The sequence below is a fragment of the Pipistrellus hanaki genome (assembly GCF_964339955.1).
Source record: "Pipistrellus hanaki genome assembly, chromosome: 15".
Classification (NCBI taxonomy): domain Eukaryota; kingdom Metazoa; phylum Chordata; class Mammalia; order Chiroptera; family Vespertilionidae; genus Pipistrellus; species Pipistrellus hanaki.
The window spans coordinates 47,809,488-47,834,748 of record NC_140517.1 but is presented as its reverse complement, the minus strand read 5'-3'; the positions used below and the strand labels follow the sequence as shown (position 1 = coordinate 47,834,748).

General features: G+C 42.5%; 1 protein-coding gene across 3 annotated transcripts; it reads right to left on the bottom strand.

Annotated features, from left to right (window-relative positions):
* Positions 1-465: 465 nt before the first annotated feature.
* LOC311633369 (zinc finger protein 211-like) lies at positions 466-25,257 on the bottom strand. Of its 3 annotated transcripts, XM_084905980.1 has the most exons (4): positions 24,984-25,257; positions 24,034-24,160; positions 17,987-18,069; positions 2,843-2,914 (listed from the first exon to the last, which is right to left on the bottom strand). In XM_084905980.1, exons 1-4 carry the CDS (start codon positions 25,014-25,016, stop codon positions 2,858-2,860), a joined length of 300 nt encoding a protein of 99 aa, XP_084762106.1. In that variant the 5' UTR covers positions 25,017-25,257; the 3' UTR covers positions 2,843-2,857. The 3 variants fall into 3 exon arrangements, with proteins under 3 accessions (XP_084762105.1, XP_084762104.1, XP_084762106.1); XM_084905978.1 differs by lacking the exon at positions 17,987-18,069 and having other exon boundaries at positions 471-2,914; positions 24,984-25,252; XM_084905979.1 differs by lacking the exons at positions 17,987-18,069; positions 24,034-24,160; positions 24,984-25,257 and adding an exon at positions 6,014-7,117 and having other exon boundaries at positions 466-2,914.
* Between the last annotated feature and the right edge of the window lie 4 nt (positions 25,258-25,261).

Genomic DNA, 25,261 nt, shown 5'->3' with positions numbered 1-25,261 from the left:
GACTAGAGAGTCTACAGTGTTTCCTGGGATATTAAGGGCAGCAATGTAAATTTGGCAAACACTGCTGTGGAAATGTCTACACCATACCATTCCATCAACGTCAAAGAATGAGGCCTCATAACTTTTTCACCTCATCATGCTAGGAGAATCCAGATCTCCATATAAACTAATCCACAGAGTCGATATAACACCCAATATTAAAGAAGTCTTAGATGCCGAAACCTGTTTGGCTCAGTGGTAGAGCGTCTGTCTGCGGACTGAAAGGTACCAGGTTCGATTCCGGCCAAGGGCATGTACATTGGTTGCGGGCACATCCCCAGTAGTGGGTGTGCAAGAGGCAGCTGGTCGATGTTTCTCTCTCATCGATGTTTCTAGGTCTCTATCTCTCTCCCTTCCTCTCTGTAAAAATATCAATAAAATATATTTTAAAAAAAATAATAAAAAAAAAATAAAGAAGTCAGAGAAAAGCCTTCATTATTTTGCAAAGAAAGAGACCGGAGAGTGGCAGTTCTTCCATTGATGACGCAGGCACTCAATAAATTCATCACTGGCAACAAGGGAATGTGTGCTGCTGAAAATGGAAATCCCTCTAAAACATGTTTACTGGCACCAACAGTAATCAGTCCTGTGGAAACTCTTGACAGGGACACAAGTAAGAACTAAGGGCTCAGGTATTCCTAATTTCTTCTTCAACAAATTAGACAACAGAGTTAGCTTCACTGTGCAAATAAGGATGGTGATTGATGCCATCTGTAGGGGCCGCATACATGGTTCAGGCGAAATACCTTCAGCAACAGAAATATGCAGTGACATAGATCTGGCAACATGTCTCTCTATGTATGTTGACCAAGGCAACATCGATACATATGGTTCTAGCATAAAAACAAACACAACAGCAAAAACTTTTGGGGACTTTACATAATGTGATTAAATGCATGAGATACAATTCAGACAAATGAGACTTCACAAATTTTATTATACTATTGTTAAGACCTAACTAAGAAACTACATTTCCTACACATCTACGTAATTACTCACATTTGGACTCATATGTGCAGAGCAAATTTAGAAATTTGGCTGTGATATCTCTAATGTTATTTGCAAGCAAAATGGCTTTCTCCAGTGTGAACTCTCTGATGATACTGGAGACCATTGCTACTTTTAAAACATTTCACACATTCATTGCATTTATAAGGCTTTTCTCCTGTATGTACTCTCCGATGACGATGAAGGGCAGTGTTCCAGGTAAAAGATTTCCCACATTCACGGCACACATAAGGCCTTTCTCCAGTGTGAACTCTCCGATGAGAAGAGAGTTCACTGCTCCTGGTAAAACATTTCCCACATTCACTGCATTTATAAGGCTTTTCTCCAGTGTGAAAACTTTGATGATAATGGAGGCTACTGCTATTGGTAAAAGATTTCCCACATTCACTGCATTTATGAGGTTTTTCTCCAGTGTGAACTCTCTGATGCCGATGAAGGAGAGAGCTCGTGATAAAAGATTTCGCACATTCACTGCAGTTATAAGGTTTTTCTCCATTGTGAACTCTCTGATGATAATGAAGGTAACTACTAGTGGTAAAAGATTTCCCACATTCATTGCATTTAAATGGGATTTCTCCAGTGTGAACTCTGTGATGACGATAAAGGTGAGACGTTGTGAGAAAAGATTTGCCACATTCACTGCATTTATAGGGCTTTTCTCCACTGTGAACTCTGTGATGGCGATGAAGGTAACTGCTAGTGGTAAAAGATTTCCCACATTCACTGCATTTATAAGGCTTTTCCCCAGTATGAACTCTCTGATGACAATGAAGGTCACTGTTACTGGTGAAAGATTTTCCACATTCACTGCATTTATAAGGTTTTTCTCCAGTGTGAAAACTTTGATGATAATGGAGGCTACTCCAATTGGTAAAAGATTTCTGACATTCAATGCATTTATAAGGTTTTTCTCCAGTGTGAACTCTCTGATGACGACAAAGGTCACTGATGGTGATAAAAGATTTCCCACATTCACTGCATTTGTAAGACTTTTCTCCAGTGTGAATTCTCTGATGACAATGAAGGTCACTGTTAGTGGTGAAATATTTCCCACATTCAATGCATTTGTGAGGCTTTTCTCCAGTGTGAGAACTTTGATGATAACGGAGGCTACTCCAATAGGTAAAAGATTTCCCACATTCACTGCATTTATATGGCTTTTCTCCAGTGTGAAATCTCTGATGACGACGAAGGTCACTGCTAGTGATAAAAGATTTTCCACATTCAATGCATTTATAAGGCTTCTTTCCAGTGTGAAAACTTTGATGATAATGGAGGCCACAGCTACTCTTGAAACATTTCCCACATTCACTGCATTTATAAGGCTTTTCTCCAGTTGGAACTCTTTGATAATGATGAAGATTACTGCTGCCATGATCTTCCTCACATTCTTTTCTGGTGTAAAAGTCTTTTCTCCTTTGAAACATCAAACCACCCTTGGAAATATCATTTGGCCTGTCCCTGGTCTGAACAGCCTTTAAGTGGAGATGCCCTGACCAGCAAAGTGTGCCCTGCCCAACCACCCCACAGGTGACATGATTCTGGGACACATCGAAATTGCAGATCTTTGCAAGTGACATCCTCTCCACACCCCTAATGAAAGTGTTCTCTCTCACATGATGCTGCTGAAATTTGGCACTGAAATAAAATTGTTTTGCACATGCTCCACACCTCAGTTGTATGCGTCCATGTTGTGTTCCCTGCAGCTCAGTCAAGTGGAAAATTCTTCTCAAGACTAGTTCACAACTCTCACAGGGGTGGTTCTTCTGTGAAGTCAAGGCTATTTTTGGATTCCTGGCCACTGACAATCTTACAGAATTGTTCTGTTCAGTCGGTACCTCCACATTCTGTGCTCTACAGCAGCAACCTGAACAAAAGGAAACACTAGTGAGGTACATGTTGACCTTAGAAAAAAAGAATATCTTCACCAAAAATGTTTCCCTGTCATCACTGGACATGAGTCCATAGAACGATTTTAAAGACAAGTCAGTTGAACTCTACGGAAATAGCTGTTATACATTAGCTGGCCTCAAAGGTCAGTCAATGGTGAAAATCTTACCAAAAGCTTAGGGTGGTTAATCAGTGATTCTCTCTCATCATTGATGTTTCTGTCTCTCTAGCCCTTCCCCTTCCTTTCTCTAAAAATCAATAAAAATAATTTAGAAGCAACCAAAAAAACCCCAAAGCTAGCAAAGAAAATAAACAATGAGAATTAGAACAACCATTAATAAATTAGAGACAAAAGTATATCATAACCAAGAGCTATATTTTGTTGTTGTTGTTGTTGTTGTTTATCCTCACCCGAGAATATATTTTTCATTCATTTTTAGAGACAATGCAAGGGAGAGAAAGAGAGAAAAATACACAAAAACATAGAAGTGGGAGAGACACATTGGTTGGGTGCCTCCCTCACAGGCTCCAACAGGGGATGAGGATCAAAACTGCAAATCAGGTTAATGCACTTAATCAGAAATCGAACCCATGGCCCTTTGGTGTTTGGGCCTACACTCACCACCATGCCTTCCAGGCCTAAGAGCTATTTCCTTTTTAAAACACACACCAATTTGGCAAATCTTTATTGAGTCTAAAACAAAAGAAACAACACTAAAATGAGTTTTAAAAAGAAATGAAAGATAAGACATTACAGCAGACAGTGAAGCACAACGCATAAGAGATTTTGCCAAATGACATGAACGTACATGGAGAAAATGGTAACGAACTCACTATAAACTCCTAAAATTAGTTTAAAAAATTCAGAGCCCTAGTAGGGTCACTCAGTTTGTGAGAGTGTGGTTCTGATGCGCCAAGGTAGTGGATTTGATTTTCCATCAGGGTACAAGCAGGGGGCAGCCAATGAATAAGCAGATGAGTGGAAGAGCTGGACAATGTCTTACACACGCACTCTAAATGCAATAAATGTATATTAACTAAAAAATTAATTCAGAAATGTTACAGGATAAAATATCAACATACAAACATCAGTTCCATTTCTAAGCTCTAACAATGAATTCTTTGAGAAGAAAAGGAAGAAAGGCCCCTCGTTGTGTTGCTCCATTGATTGAGCATCTTCCAATGAACTGAAAGGCCACCAGTTCTATTCCTGGTCAGGGCACATGTCTGGGCTGTGGGCAAGATCCCACGTAGGGAGAGTGCAGGAGGCAGCTGAACGCTGTTTCTCTGCTGGATGTTTCACTCTCTCTCCGCTCCTCTTCAAAAAAAAAAAAAAAAAAAATCAACCAAAACACATAAAAAATGAAAAGAAGAAACGAAGAAAGTAGTCAAGTTTACAATGGCATTGAAAAGAATAAAATATACAGGAATAAATTCAACCAGAAAGGTGAAAGATCTGTGTATTGAGCACTAGAACACAGTGGGAAAAGAAATGGAAAAAGAGACAAAAAAGTGGAAAGACATTTGGTGCTTTTGTTTTTAAAAATGTAATATCCTTAAACTGTCTATACTACCCAAAGGAATCTCCAAGTTAAATGCAATCCGATGATAATACCAATGTCTGAAACCTCAAAAGACCTCAAACAGCAAAAGTAATCTTCAGCAAGAACAAACCTTGTAGCATCACACTTCCTGTCTTCAATCTATTACAAAGCCGAAGCCATCAAAGTGTGTGTTATGGAAATACACCCAGAAACACAGATCCAGAAACAAAAAACAGAACCCAGAAATAAACCCAGGCACAAAGGTTCAGGTAACCTTTGACAAAACCACAAGAAATGTTAAGAAAGGACAGTTTCTTTAATGAAGGGTATTGAAAAATATAGATATTCACATGGAAAAACAAGAAAAACACTGATAAACACTTACTCAGATTGAATGAAAAAATTAAACGTCTAGGTTAAAACTTTAAAGTCCTTCAAGACAAGCCAGAGAAAATGCTTTGGAGATCTGTTCTGGACATACTTTCTAGGATGCGACACCAACCCACAGGCAAAAAAGAGAGAAATCAATGGTCCAGACTAAAACAAATGAAAGCAATTTCCCCAGCACAAAAAGCAATTAACAAAATAAAATGAAAAGGCAGTCGACAGGAGGATAAGAGAGGATACTTGCACATCATATGAACATATTAAAGATATTGTGGATTTAGTTCAGATCAGCCAAATAAAGCAAATACTGTGATACAGAAAGAAAGTCACGTTATGTTAACGCTATAAGGAAGGCTATGAAGACGACTATAGTGTTGCTGGAAAAAAAATTCTGCATCAATTCATTAAAAACACTTTATGGGTAAACACTGGTAAGCAGATCTGAGCCTGATGGAAAAATAGCCACACTAGACTTCCTGAATGTGGAAATGCCTGAAACATGGAATTTGTACATAAAACAAGAATGCAATATTTGGGAAGCACAATTACGCAAAGTAAAAGGAGATGTATCTTATTATAAACTAGAAAAACATTCAAAACACTCATTAGCCAATAAATACGGTTGAAAATAGGACTACAGCCCTGGATGGTTTGGCTCAGTGGTTGAGGTTCAGTTCCTGGTCAGGGTATGTGCCCGGCTTGTGGGTTGGATCTCATCATTGATGTTTCTATCTCTGTCTCTCCCTCTCTCATCCTCTCTGAAATCAATAAACAAATATTTATGCCCACCCCCCAAAATAGGACTAAATACAGTAAGTAGAGCCTTCTTTCAAAAAATATCTACAAATGACCAACAGGAAGAATATGCTTTTGCTCAAGACTCAACTGGAATCCATTAGACTCCCTGCCACATAACCAACCACAAACCCTTCCCTCTGAGCTCAGTACAGCAGGTGTGTGACTAAAGGTATAGAAGGGAGCAGTGCAATCAAACCAACCCTGCCAACCACAGCAACTTCCCAGAAAACTAGGAACACCATGCAATGTGTTCAGTCCACAGGTGAGGACAGAGCACACCCTAGAGGTCAGGGGGCATAAGAAATGCAAAGCCAAGTCCCAGGAACCAGCCAGAGTGAGGGTCTTACCCAGGGAGGATACAAGTTCAAAGTTCTCCATCATCAAATTCAGGTACAGCTGTTTCTGACCCTCATCCAAGAGGCTCCATTCCTCCCTGGAGAAGTACAGGGCAATGTCCTCCAAGGTCACGCCAACCTGTCAGAATGGAGACAATTGAAACCAGACCTGCCTTTCTGAGAACCAGCCATCCTACTCCTTACACACCTTCCTCACCCTCAACCTCCTCCAGGCCCTAATGCCTGTGCTGGCTGCTCTCTCATCACAGTCCCATTATTCCCTGTGATTGCCCTCAGCACAACACATGGGTTGCTTTGTGACACCAAACATCAGGTAAGAAGAGAAAATCAACAGTCCAGACTAACACAAATGAAAGACCATCTAAGCGGTTCTCAGAAGTCGCCCAGACCATTGAAAAACACAGATATTTACATTACGATTCATAACAGTAGCAAAATTACTGTTATGAAGTAGCAACGAAAATAATTCACCCCGGGAAGAGTCATGCCACACTGGCCAGAGTCGCACTATGCCAGTCCCAGGCCCCAGGACCCCTGTCACTCGGGCTGCGAACTCTGGGACCACCAGAGGGAGCCGCTGAGTGCACGCCACCCTGCCATGGGCTCTGGGACCGCACACTGAGCTGCACCCAGTGAGACCTCAGGCAACCTTTGCCACATGAGCCGGAACCACGAGCACATCCACAACGGGGTCAGGCATGAGTCACATGTTCAGACGACCAGTGAGGAGACTTCATCTAAGAACAAGAAACTAACATTCAGGACCTAACTACACAAGGAGAATCCAATAATGCAAATAGGAGGTCTCCGCTAGAACACACTGCTCAGGAGATCTGAGAGACGGCACCACTGGGTCCCACAAATCACCGACTACATAGGACCACCCCCACAAAAAGCTGGGTGACAGAGCAGTTTGATAGAAGACATAGAGGTAAGAGATCTCTATTCATAAAACCATAGGACGTTGAAAGAAGAGATAGAGAAAGACATAAATGGAAGAATATACAGTGTTCACGGATTGGTAGAATCAACCTCATTAAAATGTCCATACTACCCGCCCTAACCGGTTTGGCTCAGTGGATAGTGTCGGCCTGCAGACTCAAGTGTCCCAGGTTCGATTCCGGTCAAGGGAATGTACCTTGGTTGCGGGCAAATCTCCAGTGGGGGGTGTGCAAGAGGCAGCTGGTCAATGTTTCTCTCTCATCGACGTTTCTAGCTCTCTGTCCCTCTCTCCTCCTCTCTGTAAAAAAATCAATTATATATATATATTTAAAAATAAATAAATAAAGAGCCACTTCTCAAAACTTCCTGGTATTGGCCAGTAGACCAATAGAACAGAGAATCCTGACCCAAGCTATTATGCTCAATTAATATTTGACAAAGGAGGCAAGAGCATACAATGGAGTCAAGACAGTCTTTCAATAAATGTTGTTAGGAAAATTGGACAGATGCATAAGAAATTAAATTAGACCACCAACTTACCCCACACACAAAAATAAACTCAATATGGATAAAAGACTTAAATGTAAGGTATGAGACCATAAAAATCCTAAAATAAACAACTGGCCACAAAATCTTCAGACTTCTCTTGTAGCAATATATTTACCAACACATCTCCTAGGACAATGGAAATTAAGGAGAAAATAAACAAATGGGACTACATCAACAAATGGGACTGCACAGCAAAAGAAACCATCAACAAAATAACAAGAGATCCCACTGCATGGGAGAACATATTTGTGAATGATTATTTCTGATAAGGGGTTAACCTCCAAAATCTACAGGGAACTCATACAACTTAACAAAAGGAAGATAATCCAATTAAAAATGGGCAAAAGATCTAAGTAGATACTTCTCCAAAATGGACATTAGAAAGGCAAAAAGGCATATGAAAAAATGCTGTCACAGCTGAAACCGGTTTGGCTCAGTGGTAGAGCGTCGGTCTGCGGACTGAAAGGTCCCGGGTTCGATTCCAGTCAAGGGCATGTACCTTGGTTGCGGGCACATCCCCAGTAGGAGGTGTGCAAGAGGCAGCTGGTCGATATTTCTCTCTTATCGACATTTCTAGCTCTCTATCTCTGTCCCTTCCTGTCTGTAAAATATCAATTAAAAAGAAAAAATGCTGTCACAAATGACCCAAGAGATGCAAATTAAAATAACAATGAGGTACCATCTCACACCTATTAGAATGGCTATCATCAACAAATCAACAAAGGACAAGTATTAGCAAGGATGTGTAGAAAAGGGAACCCTGGTACACTGCTGGTGGAATGCAAACTAATGCAGTCTCTGTGCAAAACAGTTTGGAATTTCCTCAAAAAATTAAAAATGGAACTACAGTTTGATCCAGTGATTCCACTTCTAGGAATATATCCCAAGAATTCAGAAACACCAATCAGAAAGAACATATGCACCCCTATGTTCATAGCAGTGCAATTTACCATAGCTAAGATTTGGAAATAGCATAAGTGCCCATCAGCAGATGAATGGATTTAAAAACTGTGGTACATCTACACAATGGAATACTATGCTGCTATAAAAAAGAAGGAACTCTTACCATTTGCAACAGCATGGATGGACCTAGATAGCATTTTGCTAAGTGAAATAAGCCAGTCGGAGAAAGATAAATATTACATGATCTGGCTTTTATGTGGAATCTAATGAACATAAATTGATAAACAAAAATAGAACCAGAGACTTGGAAACATTAAACAGATGTCAAACTTCAGAGGGAAGGCAGGAGGCTGGAGAAGAAGTGGGGGGAGATCAACCAATGAACTCATATGCATATATGCATAACCCATAGACAAAAATAATGGGGTGGTGAAGGCTTGTGTGTGTGTGGGGGTAACGGGGGGAAAGGGACATCCTATATAATAAAAACATAATATGCAAATTTCCCCCTCAACTGGGAGTTTGACTAAGAGGTGGGGCCAACCACCTGCAAACCCTCCTCCAGGCCGGCCTGTCCTGGCTGGTGGCAGTGGCAGGCGGCCGGGGGAAGGGAGGCCCCAGTCACCAGCCGGCAGCCACTAGGGATCCTACCCGTGCATGAATTTCATGCACTGGCCCTCCAGTATGTAATACTTTCAACAATAAAGATTTATAATTAATTTTTTCAAAAGGCATATGGGAAGCTTTAAGTCAAGAATAACAAATGGGGGATATATTGTGGTAATTACCCCATATAATAAAAGCCTAGGTGGCGTTATGCCCTCACACATCAGAAGATGGCAGTCACACGATGGTTGGCAAGGGAGGGCAGTTGGGGGTGAACAGGCCAGCATAGGAGGGCAGTTAGGGGTGACCAGGCTGGCACATGAGGGCAGTTGGGAGCAACCAGGGCTGCAGGGGACCGATGAGGGGGTTCCACGATCTATCACTTCAAAAAGGGAGGCCCAGGCCACAGGTCAGCGGGGTGATCAATTGTGGAGGGGGGGTGAAACCCCACAATCGCCCTAAAGAAGGCCCAGGCCACCTGCCAGTGATGCTGAGGTGGGTGTGTGGACCCAGCCACAGAGGGAGGCCCAGGCCACCCAAGCAATTGCACCCTATGCCTGTCACCCGCAGTGGAAGGCGACTGGTGGGTGGTAAGGGTGGGGGCAGTGCTACACAGACGGCAAACAGTAGCAAGGGCAGGGCCAACTGCTGGCAGCCAGGGGAAGGAAAGCCCCAATAGGCCCTGATTGTTGGCCAGGCCTAGGGATCCTACCCCAGGGGGTGCAGTGTACTGGAATATGAGAGGGCTCAGCCGGACTGGGGCACACACACACACACATTTCATGCACCGGGCCTCTAGTTAAGGAATAAAAGTAAAATAGTGTTATCTGAATTGAATTTGAATTTCTGAACTCTACATATATGAAGCCAACTAAAACTATCCAATTCAATATAAAATTTTTATCTTTGCCAATGTAATTAGTAGGGCTATAAAAATTCAATTAAAAGTGAGATTTGGCCGAAACCAGTTTGACTCAGTGGATAGAGCGTCGGCCTGAGGACTGAAGGGTCCCGGGTTCGATTCTGGTCAAGGGCATGTGCCTTGGTTGCGGGCACATCCCTAGTAGGGGGTGCGCAGGAGGCAGCTGATCAATGTTTCTCTCTCGTCGAAATTTCTAGCTCTCTGTCCCTCTCTCTTCCTCTCTGTAAAAAATTAATAAAATATATATATTTTTTAAAAAGCGAGATTTGCCCTAGCTGGTTTGGCTCAGTGGATAGAACCTTGGCCTGCAGAAGGTCCCAGGTTCGATTCCGGTCAAGGGCACATGTCCGGATTGTGGGCTCGAACCCCAGTAGGAGGCATGAAGGAGACAGCTGATCAACAATTCTTTCTCATCACTGATGTTTCTCTCTCCCCATTCCTTCCTCTCTTAAGTCAATAAAAATATATTTTCCAAAATAAGATTTTACTGTGGGTTGAAATAGAGGCAAAAAGAAATGAATAGGACATCAGGTTCTGCCGTATATGAGTGGAGTAAAGCTCTAGGACCTAATGGTGTTATCTACAAAAAAACAACAACAACTCAGCTACAGGTGAAGAGAATATATTTGCAAGGCATAATCTGATACAGGAGTTCTATACAGAATATATAAATAACTCCAAAAATAATTTAAGAAAACAACCCATTTAGAAAGCGAGGACAGACTTGAATACACATTAAAGAAAACAAATGAATGTCTATGACACATGGAAAAAAATTATCCTATGCAGACACAGGAGCCTGGGGAGGATGTGGGTCCAGAACATGGTCCGTACTGCAGGGAAAACACGGCGAGCACCATTGTCGCAAGGAGAAGTGCAGACATGGAGGACAGATTCACATGGGCAGTGGGTCCTTAGCTTGGAAGAGGTGAGCACTTGCCAATGAGACCAGGATCCTGTGGGTCTCCTTATCACTTTCGAGTATTATGTCCCAGAATTCACATCCACGTGTCCCCTCATTTGTAAGGTGTCAGTGCCAGCTACAAGCATCACTTGAAGAGGGAAAGGCATGAAATTCATCACAGTGATGAGATCAGAGCCTGACAACCCAAAGTGGGTGAAAGTGCAGACTAAACCCAAATTATCGAGGTCTCCGGTGTGTCAAACTCTGTGCTGTGACCAAAGGGGAGGCAAGCTGCAGCTCACTTTGAAAGAAGGTTCCACTGGAGAAACCACTGGAGCTGAGATGATGTGGCTTCATTGAAAGACAGGTGCGCTGACATTTTAGGAGACTAATACCATGTTTCCCCGAAAATAAGACATCCTCCGAAAATAAGACCTAGTGCATGGAAAAATAAGACATCCCCTGAAAATAAGACCTAGCACATCTTTGGGAGCAAAAATTAATATAAGACACTGTCTAATTTTTGAGGAGACAGGGTAGTAATTGCAATAATGGCAACAGCAGTTTCAGTTAAGCCTGCCTCGTCCTAACAATGTACCTGCCTCCATGGTAGAACTTGTCCCTGGTTCGGGAGCCAGGATCCCGGATTGGAATCCAGCCTCCATTTCTCTAACGCTGGATTCCCCAGCAACTCAATTTAGTTTCCACTTACAAGGTTGTTGTGAGAATCGAGAGAGAAAATGCTCCAAAAGCTAACCCTCCAATGCTGATAGCAAGTACTCACTTTTATTCCTAATTTTGGATTATTTACCATAAAGCTGCTGCAAACATTCCTGAGAGAGGAATGGAGAGGGAGAGACAGAAACATTGAAAGAAAAAAATCGGTGGCCTGGGGAACTCGAAATACTTTGCGCTCAATGTTGCTGGTAAGTCTAAAATTGCTCTGAAAAACAGTCATACCTATAGTTACACACACATATACATACATTTGGCAGAAAACAAACACTGAAGGTATTTCTCATGACCTCATGTTGGGCAAAGAATCCTTAGACATGCAACCCAACCGGTAAAGAATTTTAAGAAAAATGGTAAATCCAACCCTCAAAGGCCAAGGTAACTGCTATCATCACCTTCATGTCAAATGGAGTAAACTGAGTCAGGGAGCGCTAGCGAGCCACCTGTACAGGACCTCAGGGCCTACAGCACCTGCCTCTCTGCTGGTGGGTCCGCAGGTTCTCATGAGCTCCATGTCTTTCTCAAACACACCCCAAGGTAAAGGCGCTCGTCAGTACTGGAGGAGTGATGCCCAGCCTGAAACACATTTGTCTTCACAGTAAGAGGCTGATGTTGCCAGAGCCCAGGCAGATGTCATACTGTGAATGGGCACCCTCGCAGCTGTCCGCCTCTAACAGCTCACGAGGAGGTCACAGACCTTATCCCCACTTTACAGAGGAGAAAACTGAAGCCCACAGAGAAGAGGACATTTCCTTGTTTGTTCTAATGATATTGGGGAATCTGGACTCAAATCCAAAATGCCTGACCCAGGGCATGGGGAGTCTGATCACTGCTCCCGCCCCCCTATTTACTTTTGCACTGGCTTTGGGGCTCTAGAACACCCTGCCCACCCTGATGCCACCTGGTCCTCCTGAGACCTGTTCCAATGCAAGAACCCCCATGACAGGAGACAAGGAAAAAGGGAGAATTCTATAAAGCAACAGCTTATAATAGCATCGAGAGACTGGACTTCTGAAAGAATGTGATGAAAAGCAGACGTGTCAACTGTAGGTGAGTCGGTGTGGCTGTGTTTGTGTGTTCACCCATGCACCAGGTCACGGGTTTGATTCCCAGTCAAGGCGCATGTAGGGGGCATGCAGGAAGCAGCCAATGGATGTTTCTTTTTCTTATCAAGTTTCTCTCTCCTTCTCCATTCCTTTCTCAGAAATGTGTGTACCAGCTTTATTACAAATAATCAAAAATTAGAAGTATATTTAATAAACTAATATATCAAAATAAAATTAAGAAAAAAAGGAAGAGGGAGCTCATGACTTTAAGGGATTGCTTGTCTCCTTTGGCTGCTACCCAACAGTCCTACTGTGACTTCCTTTCTGACAGGGGGCCTCCGCCTCTGGGCTCTGGTATCACCATGTCCTCCCTGTGAGCCCTGGTGTTGGGGTACCAAAGTCATCTCCTCAATGAGACCCCAAATGTTGTCCTAGTGACTTTCTCCTGCAGATATCTTCACTGTCTGTGCTTGGCATTCCACCTGTTATCCGTGTAACAAATTTCCTACATTAAATTTTCATTTTTAAAAATAATGTCGAAGATAAAAAAATATGAAGATAAAAAATGTCGAAGATAAAAAAACTTTTCACCGCAAAAAAGATAAGCTACTAATATATCATTAATAAATCTCCAATTATGCAACATAAATACTGGAAAAAATGCTGATTCCCATCATATAAAACTTAGAAATTGCAAAGTTATCTATTAAAATGGAGTATAAATCAATGGTTACTTGGAAAGCTGTGAAGGGCAGAGAGATTCATAAAGAACATGAAGAATTAGGATATACAAAAACAAACAAACAAACAAAAAACATGAAGTAGCCAAAACCGGTTTGGCTCAGTGGATAGAGTGTCAGCCTGCGGAATGAAAGGTCCCGGGTTTGATTCCGGTCAAGGGCATGTACCTTGGTTGCAGGCACATCCCCAAGTGGGAGGTGTGCAGGAGGCAGCAGATCAATGATTCTCTCTCATCAATGTTTCTAACTCTCTATCCCTCTCTCTTCCTCTCTGTAAAAAATCAATAAAATATATTTAAAAAAAGAAGAAAAGAAAGAACATAAAGTAAATGCACAGTGACAGATATGGTTGATACTGTGACTATGGTGATGGTTTCAATTGCATGCACGTAAAGACTCATCAAATAGTATACTTGACATTGAATTTGCTAAATAAAATTGGTGCAAGCTTTTAAAAATTGTATGACCAAGATTTTCTGAAAACAAGAACAACAACAACAAAAAACAGGTTTGCCAACTTGATATTCACTCTATGTTCTCATGCCCTGTGAAGAGTCTTGCCTGAGTAACAGCAAATATAGCAAACAATAAAGGACTTTGACCCAGACCAACACAAATACTGGCTGGTACTCAAAACCATATCCCTGGGACCATATATACGCGTCTTATCTTTCTTTTCTGCCAGGGTACCAATGGCTCTGACATGAATGTCTGAGAAGCTACAGACACACACAGAAACTTTTGATTATATTCAATGTCAATGACTGCATCCACAGAAGATAAACACGCATGGAGATCCTCAGGTCTGTGTACACACCACCCTGCAGTCTGTTCCTCAGAACATTCTGGATGCATGTTTACAAAAGGCACATTCCATCTAGTTGACAGCACTCTTTTCCAACACAGTGTTAGGCCAGCAGTTCTGTAGCAATCATGGCTCCCCTCACCCTTAGGGTCCTCCAACCAGTGACCATCACCCATAGAATTGTAGATATTAGGGCAAAAAACCCTTCACAAGACCTGGACAAGAAAGTCCCATCAAAAGTATGGGCAGCCTCTGAAAAAACAAGAAAAAATTAATGCTGCTTCCAGGTGTACTTGAAGTTGTCACAGTTACCCCCTCTTTGGAGTGATCTTTGGCTGTCCAGACTTACAGAATCCAGGTGTCACATGAAGACTGGAGAGTCCACAGTCTTTCGTAGGAAAATATGAGCAGCAATGCAAAGTGGGCAAAATTGCTAATTTCTGCACCATATTGTTCATAGGGAAAGTTAGAAATCCCCCATAAAAGTTGTTCACCTCGTATGCTTGTAGAGCCCAGTTTGCTCATAAACTAGCTGACAGAATAAAGAGAACACGCAAGATTAAAGAAAGCTTAGAAAAAAGGACTTCAATATTTTAAAATATATATTTTTAGTAAATCCTAGCCAATTTGGCTCAGTGGATAGAATGTCAACATGCAGACTGAGGGTCCCAGGTTTGATTCCGGTCAAGGGCACATGCCTGAGTTGCAAGCTCAATCCTAAGTAGGGGGGCGTGCAGGTGGCAGGCGATTCTCTCTCATCATTTATGTTTGTTTCTCCCTTCCTCTCTGAAATAAAAAGATACACATACACACACATTGATTTCAGAGAGGAAAAGAGATTGAAATATTGATGAGAGAGGATCACCGATTGGCTGCTTCTGCACACCCCACAATGGGGATGGAGCCTACAACCCAGGCATATGCCTGACAGAAATCAAACCCTAACCTCCTGGTTCACTGGCTGATGCTCAATCACTGATCCATACTGGCTGGGTGTGGCCTTCAATATTTTACTAACCAAATGAACATGAGTCTGACAGTTCTTTCATGGATGACTTGGATACTCAAAAAGTTCATCATTGTTAAATGGAAAAAGCACGTTCTCGGAAAAGGCAGTATTTGCTAGCTGAACTCAGGTGATGTTCTCTGGTTCATATGCCAACTAGTCAGAATGAGAGGAATGCCCCGGATGGTATGGCTCAGCAGTTGAGTGTCAACCCAGGAACCAAGAAGTCCCTATTTTGATTGCCAGTAATATACATGCGGGTTTGTGCCCTCAATCCCCAATGGGGGTGTGTGCAGGAAGCAGCCAATTGATAATGTTTCTGTCTTATTGTTGTTCCTAGCTCTCTAAACCTCTTCCTTTCTATCTAAAAAAACCAAAAACAAACAAAACAAAACACACACACACATTTAGATAAATGTTTACAAAAGCCCAGGCCTATTTGGCTCAGTGGATAGAATGTACACCTTTGGACCAAAGGGTGCGAGCTTCAATTATGGTAAGGGACATGCACCTCGGTTGCAGGCTTGATCCCTCCTCCCTAATGGAATTGGGTGCAGGAGGCAACCAATCAACATGTCTCTCTTACATAATTGGTTCTATCTCTCACCCATCCCTTCCATTCTCTCTTAAAAAGAAAAAAATCCAATGGCAAAATAACCTCGTGAGGATTAAAAAAAATAAATAAATAAAAAATGAATGAGACCCCCTAAAAGCTCAGGCAGCTCCTAATTTTCTCAAATCAAAGTTACCACACTGAATACACTAAGATGACGACTCGTGGAACCCGTGGATACCTGTGAAATCACTTCAGCAACAGAAATATGCAGTAACATGGATCTGGCAAGACATCTGGCTAAATTACAAAATGCAACCTGGACTCATGTTTTTCACATAAGCAAAATTCCTAGTGAATCTCCCTACAGTGACTGTATAAGAAAAATAAGGCTTTCCTATAAAATTGTTAATATTGAACTAAAAATCTGTACACATCTAAGAATTCTCTTCCATTGAACTCTTCAGTGCACAGAAAGATTAGAATTTTGGCAAAATGATTTCACACATTCACTGCACTCATTAAGGCCTTTCTCCAGTTGAACTGTCGATCACAAAAGCCATGGATCCAGGTAAAGGATTTCCCATGTTAACTGGACTCATAAAGCCTGTCTCCACTGTGAGCTTTCTGATGATAACGGAGGCCATTTCTACTGGCAAAAGATTTTCCACATTCACTGCACTCATAAGGCTTTTCCCCAGTGTGAATTCTCTGATGACAACGAAGGGTATAGATCCTGGCAAAAGATTTCCCACATTCACTGCACTCATAAGGCCTTTCTCCTGTGTGAAATCTCAGATGATAACGGAGGCCAGTGCTACTGGTAAAAGTTTTCCCACATTCACTGCACTCATAAGGTTTTTCTCCTGTGTGAAATCTCCGATGATAACGGAGGCCAGTGCCACTGGTAAAAGCTTTACCACATTCGCTGCATTCGTAAGGCCTTTCTCCAGTGTGAACTCTCTGATGATGATGAAGACCAGTGATCCCAGTAAAAACTTTTCCACATTTACTGCATTCATAAGGCCTTTCTCCTGTGTGAAATCTCTGATGATAGCGGAGGCCATTGCTACTGGTAAAAGATTTACCACACTCATGGCACTCATAAGGCCTTTCTCCAGTGTGAACTCTCTGATGATAACGGAGGTAGTAGATCCTGGTAAAAGATTTTCCACATTCACTGCACACATAAGGCCTTTCTCCTGTGTGAAATAAACGATGGTAACGGAGGCCAGTGCTACTCATAAAAGTTTTCCCACATTCACTGCATTTATAAGGCCTTTCTCCATTATGAACTCTCTGATGATAATGAAGGCCAGTGACCCCGATAAAAAACTTCCTACATTTATTGCACTCAAAAGGCCTTTCTTCTGTGTGAAATCTCTGATGATAACGGAGGCCATTGTTAGTGGTAAAAGATTTTTCACATTCACGGCACTTATAAGGCTTCTCTCCAGTGTGAATTCTCTGGTGACAACGAAGGTAATATATCCTGTTAAAAGATTTCCCACATTCACTGCACACATAAGGCCTTTCTCCTGTGTGAAATATCTGATGATAACGGAGTCCAGTGCTACTGGTAAAAGATTTCCCACATTCACTGCACACATAAGGCCTTTCTCCAGTGTGAAATCTCTGATGATAATGGAGGCCAGTGCTACTGGTAAAAGATTTCTCACATTCACTGCACTTATAAGGCCTTTCTCTACTGTGAAATCTCTGATGATAACAAAAACTAGAAATTTTGGTAAAATATTTTCCACATTCACGGCACACAAAACCCACTCTTCCAGTCCGAACATTCTTATCCTGAACAAACACGCGGTTGCAGCCAATGGCTTTCTTATATTCTTTTCTAGTGTAATAATTTTTAGTCCTCTGAAGGGTCACCTCACATGTTGAGATTTCATTTGGCCCGTCCCTGCTCTGAGTAGCCTTTGGGGGCAGATGTCCTGACCCAGTAAGGATGCCTTGCCCAACTTGCACACAGGTTAAATGATTCTGGGACACGTTGAAATTGCAGCTCTTTGCAAGTGAGATCCTGTCCACGCCTCTATTAAAAGGCTTCTCTCTAAAGTGCTTCTCCTGGTGCTGGTGAAATGTTGCATTGAAAGAAAATCGTTTTGCACATGCCCCACACCTCAATAGTACATGGATCTGCTGAGTCTCCTGCAGCTCAATCAATTGGAAAATGTTCCTCAAGACTAGTCCACAACTGTCACAGGGGTGGCTCTTCTGGGAAGACAAGGCTACCTTGGGATTCCTTCCCTGTGACACTCTTACAGAAACCTTCTGTTCAGTCAGGGCCTCAACATTCTCAGCTCCACAGCAGCAACCTGAACAAAAGGAAATGCTGGTGAGGTTCATGTTGACCTTAGAAAAAAAGGAATATCTTCACCACAAATGTTTATCTGTCGTGACTAGGCATGATTCCATAGAATGATTTTCAAGAAAAGTGAGTTAGACACTGAAGAAATGGCTGGTATACATTACTTGGCCCCAAAAGTCAGTCAATGGTGAAAATCTCACCAAGGATGAGATTTTGTGATCACAAGATGGGAAACAAATGAGGAAGGCTGTACTCACTGTTTCTCCACAAACAGCTTCCTTTAGGACTTTTCATGCTGGGGACCTGAGTTTATGTAGAATAATTTGAATGTGCTCAAACCATTAAAGTCAATTTTATCAGAGCACATGATGCTTAAGGAGAATATAATAATATGTGTGCACTGCAAAGCTCTGTGGGCATGGAGCAATGTTAGTTTGCAGTAAAGAGAGACCTGTGAGAGAGGTAGTAGCAGTGCAGTGTAGAGTAGTTAAGATAATCCATGGGCTGAGAATTCAAGTAGAAATGATCAACTATTAGAACTAAGTAGGGTCAACAATAAGCAAGAGCATGTATTATAGAATGGAGTGAGGAATGGGCAATTGCAAAAAAATACTGTTGAACAAGATGGGTCCCTAGTTATGATCTTAATAAGCTCTGCCATCGAACCCTTTCAAATAACCCTTCATCAAGGAAAAACCTGCCTCTGGGTCCAACCTGACATTCTTAAAGTCATGTTTCTTCTGTGATGCACAAATGATTCTTGCCCTTAAATCCCAGGTGAGCCATTATATGGGATGAAGACGATAGAAATCTTAAAAGAAAAACTGAAAAGAATGGTCAATACTGTGGTAGAACAACAAAGCACAAGATAGACCACAGCAAAAAGACCTATGTGGGTGACATGAACAAGATGACAGAATCAGATATGAGAATCGTTCCCCATCCCAGAGTAAGTAGACAGCTATCCATGAACAAAAACCCCACAGGAAATGTGAATTATAGTTCGATGAATACTGTACAAAAAGTAATGCAGAACACAAATAAAGGAGAACTAAACAGAAAGGATGGCTGGAAAGACTGGGTGAACAAACATATTTAAAGATAACTGCAGTCAAAAACAAGGTCAGAGTTAAATCTATAAGCTATTGTCCTTCTCCTATAATTGACACTAGTGGCCTATTCTTTGAAAAATACTGGAAATTTTTGTTTTTAAAAAACACAGAAAAGGCCCTAGCCAGTTTGGCTCAGTGGACAGAACATCAGCCTGCGGACTGAACAGTCCCAGGTTTAATGCCCGGGTTGTGGGCTTGATCCCCAGTAGGGGGCATGCCCCCTCTATCATCATTGAAGTTTCTAATTCACTTGCTTCTGCCTTCTCTCTAAAGTCAATAAAAATATACTTAAAAACAAACAAACACACACACACACACACCAAGCCCTGGCCGGTGTCACTTGGTTGGTTGTAGTAATGTCTTGTGTAAAGGGTCATGGGTTCAATTCCTGGTCTGGGCACTTATGAGGATATGGGTTCCATTTCTAGTTTGGGTGTGTGAGGAAGGCAGCCAAACATTTCCTCACACTGATGTTTCTCTTTCTCTATCTCTATTCCGCTCTATCAGAAATCAATAATAAATAAATAGGAATTTCAGGACAGCCAATTACATTAGATCTGACACTATGAACCACAACACATCATAAGAGATGCTGGCTGATGACATGACCTTACATAGAGGAAATTATCAATATCCTACTATAAAATTCTGAAATTAATAAACAAATACAGAGCCTTGGCAAGGTGGCTCAGTTGGTGAGAGTATGTTCTTAATGCACCAAGGTGGTGGATTCAATTCCCCATCAGGGCACATGCAGGGAACAGCCAGTGAATGCATAGAAGGGTAGAACAGCAGATCAATGTTTCCCTCTTTCTCTCTGTCTCCCTTCCTATGTCTGAAATCAATAAATAAAGCCCAAAGATTAAGAATGGCGGCGAAGTAGGAGGATGCTGCACAGACATGCTCCCAGGAACAAGCTGGAATTACAACTGGAATACAGAAAGGCTTCCTGAATAATCAATGGAAAACTCGCAGGTGAGAACCCTGACACCAAGGACCAAAGGTGGAGACGCATAGAGACTGGTAGGAAGGGCAGAGGAGCAAAAGTGCTGGTTTGGCACCCACAGACTGCAACCAAAGTCTCAGAGAGATATCTCAGCTGTGAGGGATGCCACTGAGAACTCTGGGATCTAATTCTGAAGCTGGGTTCCCCAGCAAAGAGCACCAAAACTGAGGAGGGTACCCATATAACATCTAGCTGTGAAAAGCAGTGGGGTGCTGTCTGCCAGGGAGTGACAACTGAAAATTCAGACATCCTATTAAAGGGCCAACACACAAAAATTCCCTGTGGAACCACCCACCTAGAGGAGGGTACAGGGGACTGGAGCTGTGAGAGCAGAAGCCAAGCTTGGGGACTCATAGGATAGAGCTCAGAAAGCAGACACCTCAAATTTCCTGGGCTGAGTCACACCCTCACTCAGTGGAGGATATCTTTCCCAGAGACATTAGCCTTGCCTGGGGAGTCCACACTCTATTGGAAAACATCAAACCCTGAGGCCACATAAGAGATTAAAAGTAACAGCCTTAGCCAGTTTGGCTCAGTGAATAGACCACTGGCCTGCTAATCCTGACCCTAACCCTAACCCTATATGATTCCCGGGCAAGTGCATATGCCCGGGTTGTGGGCACGACCCCCAGTAGGGGGCATGCAGGAGGCAACCCATCCATGATTCTCTATCATAGATGTTTCTATCTCTCTTTTTCTTCCTTCTCCCTTCCTCTCTGAAATAAATAATAAAAAAATAAAAAAAGAAGTAATAGCCTGCAGGCAAAAGCAACTGCTCCACCTTGCTAAAAAAACAAAACAAAAACCAAACAAACACACACAAAACTCTCACACCTGAAGGACATCTGCCTGGGGGCAATTCAAATTGGAATCCTATCAATGTGTAGACTTTGAGTCTTTGCCTGATCCAATTAGTCAGAAACAGCCTTTAACACTGTCCTTCACTAGAGATTGAAAGGTATAGAGCAGCCGTTCTCAATCTGGGGGTTGAATGACCCTTTCACAGGGGTTGCCAAAGATATCCTGCATACCAAATATTTGCATTACTATTCTCAACAGTAGCAAAATTACAGTTATGAAGTTGCAACGAAAATAATTTTATGGTTGGGGGTCACCACAGCATGAGGAACTGTATTTAAGGATCACAGCATTAGGAAGGTTGAGAGCCACTGATATAGAGGATTTACCTAAAACATAGTCACAAACCCAAATAACCAAAATGAGGAAACAAAGAAACCACTTCCAAATGAAAGAACTAGCGAATTCTTCTTAAAGATAAATGAAGCAGAGATAAGAAATTTATCTGGCCAAAACTGGTTTGGCTCACTGGATAGAGCATTGGCCTGTGGACTGAAAGGTCCCAGGTTTGATTCCGGTCAAGAGCATGTACCTTGGTTGCGGGCACATTCCCAGTAGGGGTTGTGCAAGAGGCAGCAAGAGATGATTCTCTCTCATTGATTTTTCTAACTCTCTATCCCTTTCTCTTTCTCTCTGTGAAAAAAAAAAAAAAATCAATAAAATATACTTTAAAAAAAACACACACACCCTGTTAGTAAGAAAGTAAGTAAATAAATAAATAAATAAAGGTGAGCCAGTATGGCGTGGTGATTGAGCATCAATCCTATAAACTAGGAGGGCACTGTTGGATTTCTCATCAGGACACATGCACAAGTTGTGGGCTTGGTCACCACAGGCATGGAGGAGGTAGCCAATCAATTATTCTCTCTCCTAACTGATGCTTCTTTCCCTCTTTACCTCCCTTCCACTCTTAAATCAATTAAAATATATTTTAAAAATAAGTTAAATAAATAAATAAGAAAAAGTTTTAAAGAAAAAATAAATAGCCCTGGCCATTGTGGCCTGCGCACTACAGAGTCCTAGGTTCAATTTCCAGTCAAGGGCAGGTTTCCAATTTCCAAACGGATCCCTGCTCCTTCAATAAGGGCACTTATGGGAAGCAACCAATCGATGCGTCTCTGTCACATCAATGTCTCCCCCCACTTTTAATCCCTCTCCTCCTTTTCCTTTCACTCTCTCTCTCTAAAATATATATATATGTATGTGTGTGTGTGTGTGTGTGTGTGTGTGTGTGTGTATATATATATATATATATATATATATATATATATAAATATAAATATTTTCACTATTCCAGTGAGAATTAAAAAAAATAATAAAATTGAGCCCTAACTGGTTTGGCTCAGTGGATATACAGATTGTCAGCCTGTGGACTGAAGGGTCCTGGGTTTGATTCCAGACAAAGCACATGCCTAGGTTGCCGATTTGATCCCCAGTAGGGGCCGGGTAGGAGGCAGCCAACCAATGATTCTCTCTCATTATTGATGTTTCTGTGTCTCTCCCTCTCCCTTCCTCTCTGAAATCAATAAAAATATTTTTTTAAAAAGAAAGAAAATGGAGTATCATGAAGATTTCTACAATATGCAAAGCAATCTATAGATTAAATGCAATCCTGATGATAACTCCAATGGTATTTTATAAAGAAATGAAAAGAATGTTGAAATGTATAAAACCAAAAGATCTTGAATAGCAAAAGCAATCTTGAGCGAGAACAAAGCTAGTGGCATCATACTTTCTGACTTCAGTTTATTACAAAGAAAAAGCAAGCAAACAGTGTGTTGCTAGAGAAACACAGACATATATATCAATGGAATAGAACAGAAAACACAGAAATAAACCCAGGCACATAGGTTCCAGTAATCTTTGTCAAAGCTGCAAGACAAAGAAGAAAGGAAAGATAGTTTCTTCAATGAATGAATAATCACATGTAAAACAAAAAAACTTGACACCACTGATAAAATTTAACTCAACCTGCAGGACAGAATAAAATGTCAGCACTAAAACTTAAAACTCCTCAGGACAACCTAAAGAAAAATTTTGGAGGTTTGTTTTGGACAGGATTTTCTGAATTTAACACCAACCACCAGGCAACATAGAAAAAATAAACAGTCCATACTGCAACAAGTATAAAAAATAAAAATAAAAAGCTTCTTCACAGCACAACAGTAATAAACAAAATGAAATGAAAGGCAATCTAGAGGATGGGAGAAAATACTCCAAAATCCTATGAAGGAATCACGTGGAGATATTGTGGATTCAGTTCAGTTCAGTACAATAAAGCAAATACTGCGATACAGATAGAAATTCACACAAATAGTTGGAGTTCCCAGTGAATAATAAAGGTATGTTAACACTATGCTACAGGTTAGTAACAATGCAATGACTGTATAAAAAAACAACTACCACCACCACCAACTCTATATAACTTAAAATATACTTGATTGCTAAACACTGGCAACCAGCATTTGAGCTTGTTAGAAAAATGGTGGCACTACACCTGGTGAATGCAGGTTTGCCAATAATGAGAAGGGGGGGGTGGGCAATATTTGCAAAGCACAATTAAGCACATGCAAAAATATGTGCTCCTGTCTGTAATAAGCAATTAATATATAAAATATACAAGGTAATCAAAAGACTCTTTAACCACAAACTACAGTTAATAAATAGAATAAGGAGGTAGAGACAATTCTTCAAAAAATATGTACAAGTGACCAACAGGAATATAGAAAATGCTTTCCTCACTAATTAAGGTGGAATCCCTCAGGCTTCCTGCAACACTACCAACCACAAGTCCTTCCCTGTGAATGTAGTCCAGCGGGGAGAAGTGGGACTTCAGGAATAGAAGGGAGCAGACCCACCCTCCCAAGGACATCAACTACCCAGGAAACAGGAAAATCAAGCAGAACCACAGTCTACATGGGAGGACACAGCACACCCTGGGGGATGGGACAAGAGAAATAGCAAAGCCAAGTTCAGGTGAGAATGAGAGTCTTACCCTGCGAGGATACAAGTTCAAAGTTCTCCAGCATCACATTCAGGTACAGCTGTCTCTGACCCTCATCCAGGAGGCTCCATTCCTCCCTGGAGAAGTACAGGGCAATGTCCTCCAAGGTCATGCCAACCTGTTAGAATGGAGACAATTGAAACCAGGGCTGTCTTTCTGAGAACCAGTAATTCTACTTGCACATCTTCCCCAAGCTCAGCCTCCTCCAGGGCCTATACTTCAAGTCCTATTAATCATTATTACCGCCCTCAGCAAGAGCAGCTGGGCTGGGTGGGGGAAATTGGGAGACAGGAGGGGAGAGAGCAATGCCATTTACGTTCTGGGCGATGCCTGCAGGGCCCCAGCCTTCCTGCTACGCAATTCCACTGCAGCCTCCTAGATCATGCCTCCCAGACAAAGCCAAGCCTGGCCTTATTCTTCGCCTTTCAGTCCCCACACCAGGTCCCGGGGACCATCAGCTCACACTTCCTCCAGATGTGCACACACTGGGTAATGCTTATCCCCTTCCCACCTTCAGTCCCAGGTTCACTCCCTCAGCTCTGCACCCTTTCTGCTCCAATGCCACTGGGTCTCGCTGGACTCCCACCCTGAACTTGGCACATGGCATGTGGAGAAGCCTGTCTTCCAGCGGGTCCAGGACCACCCCAGGCCCCTGAGGGACCCCACAGCCGGGAAAGCCCCCATGAGGCTGTGAGTCCTCCCTGCAGCCTCTGATCTGCCCGCCGATCCTCACAGCCACACCCTCAGGGGAACCTCAGAGGCCGGTCACCCCTGTCCTCTCCGCCCCGCACTGGCTGTGTCCTCAGAAGCCACCGCGCTCCTCCCTCCCCTCCGCCTTCCTCACGGTCCTCCCCGCGGACGGAGCTGCAGGAGGGACAGGCCCGCACCGGGCTGTGGGGTGCGGGGTGAGGAGGCGGGGGGCCTGGGGGACAGGAACTCACCTCAGCCCCCGGTCTCAGCGCCGGCGCCGCCATTGCCCTCCGTGGGCGGAGCGGGGCGGGAGCGGCGGGAGGAGCGGCCGCGGCAGGAATGGCAGTTTCTGTCCCGGCCCAGGTCCCCGGGGTTGCGACGCGGAGTTTAAAATCCGTATATCTGCGCGGAGGACCACGACTCTCCCGCCTCCGCCCTTTGAGGGATCTCCACCAGGACTGGCAGGCTGCTGCCTGATTTCCGATGGAGAAAATACGCCTCAGTGAGGAAGACGCCGGAAGTCCCGCCT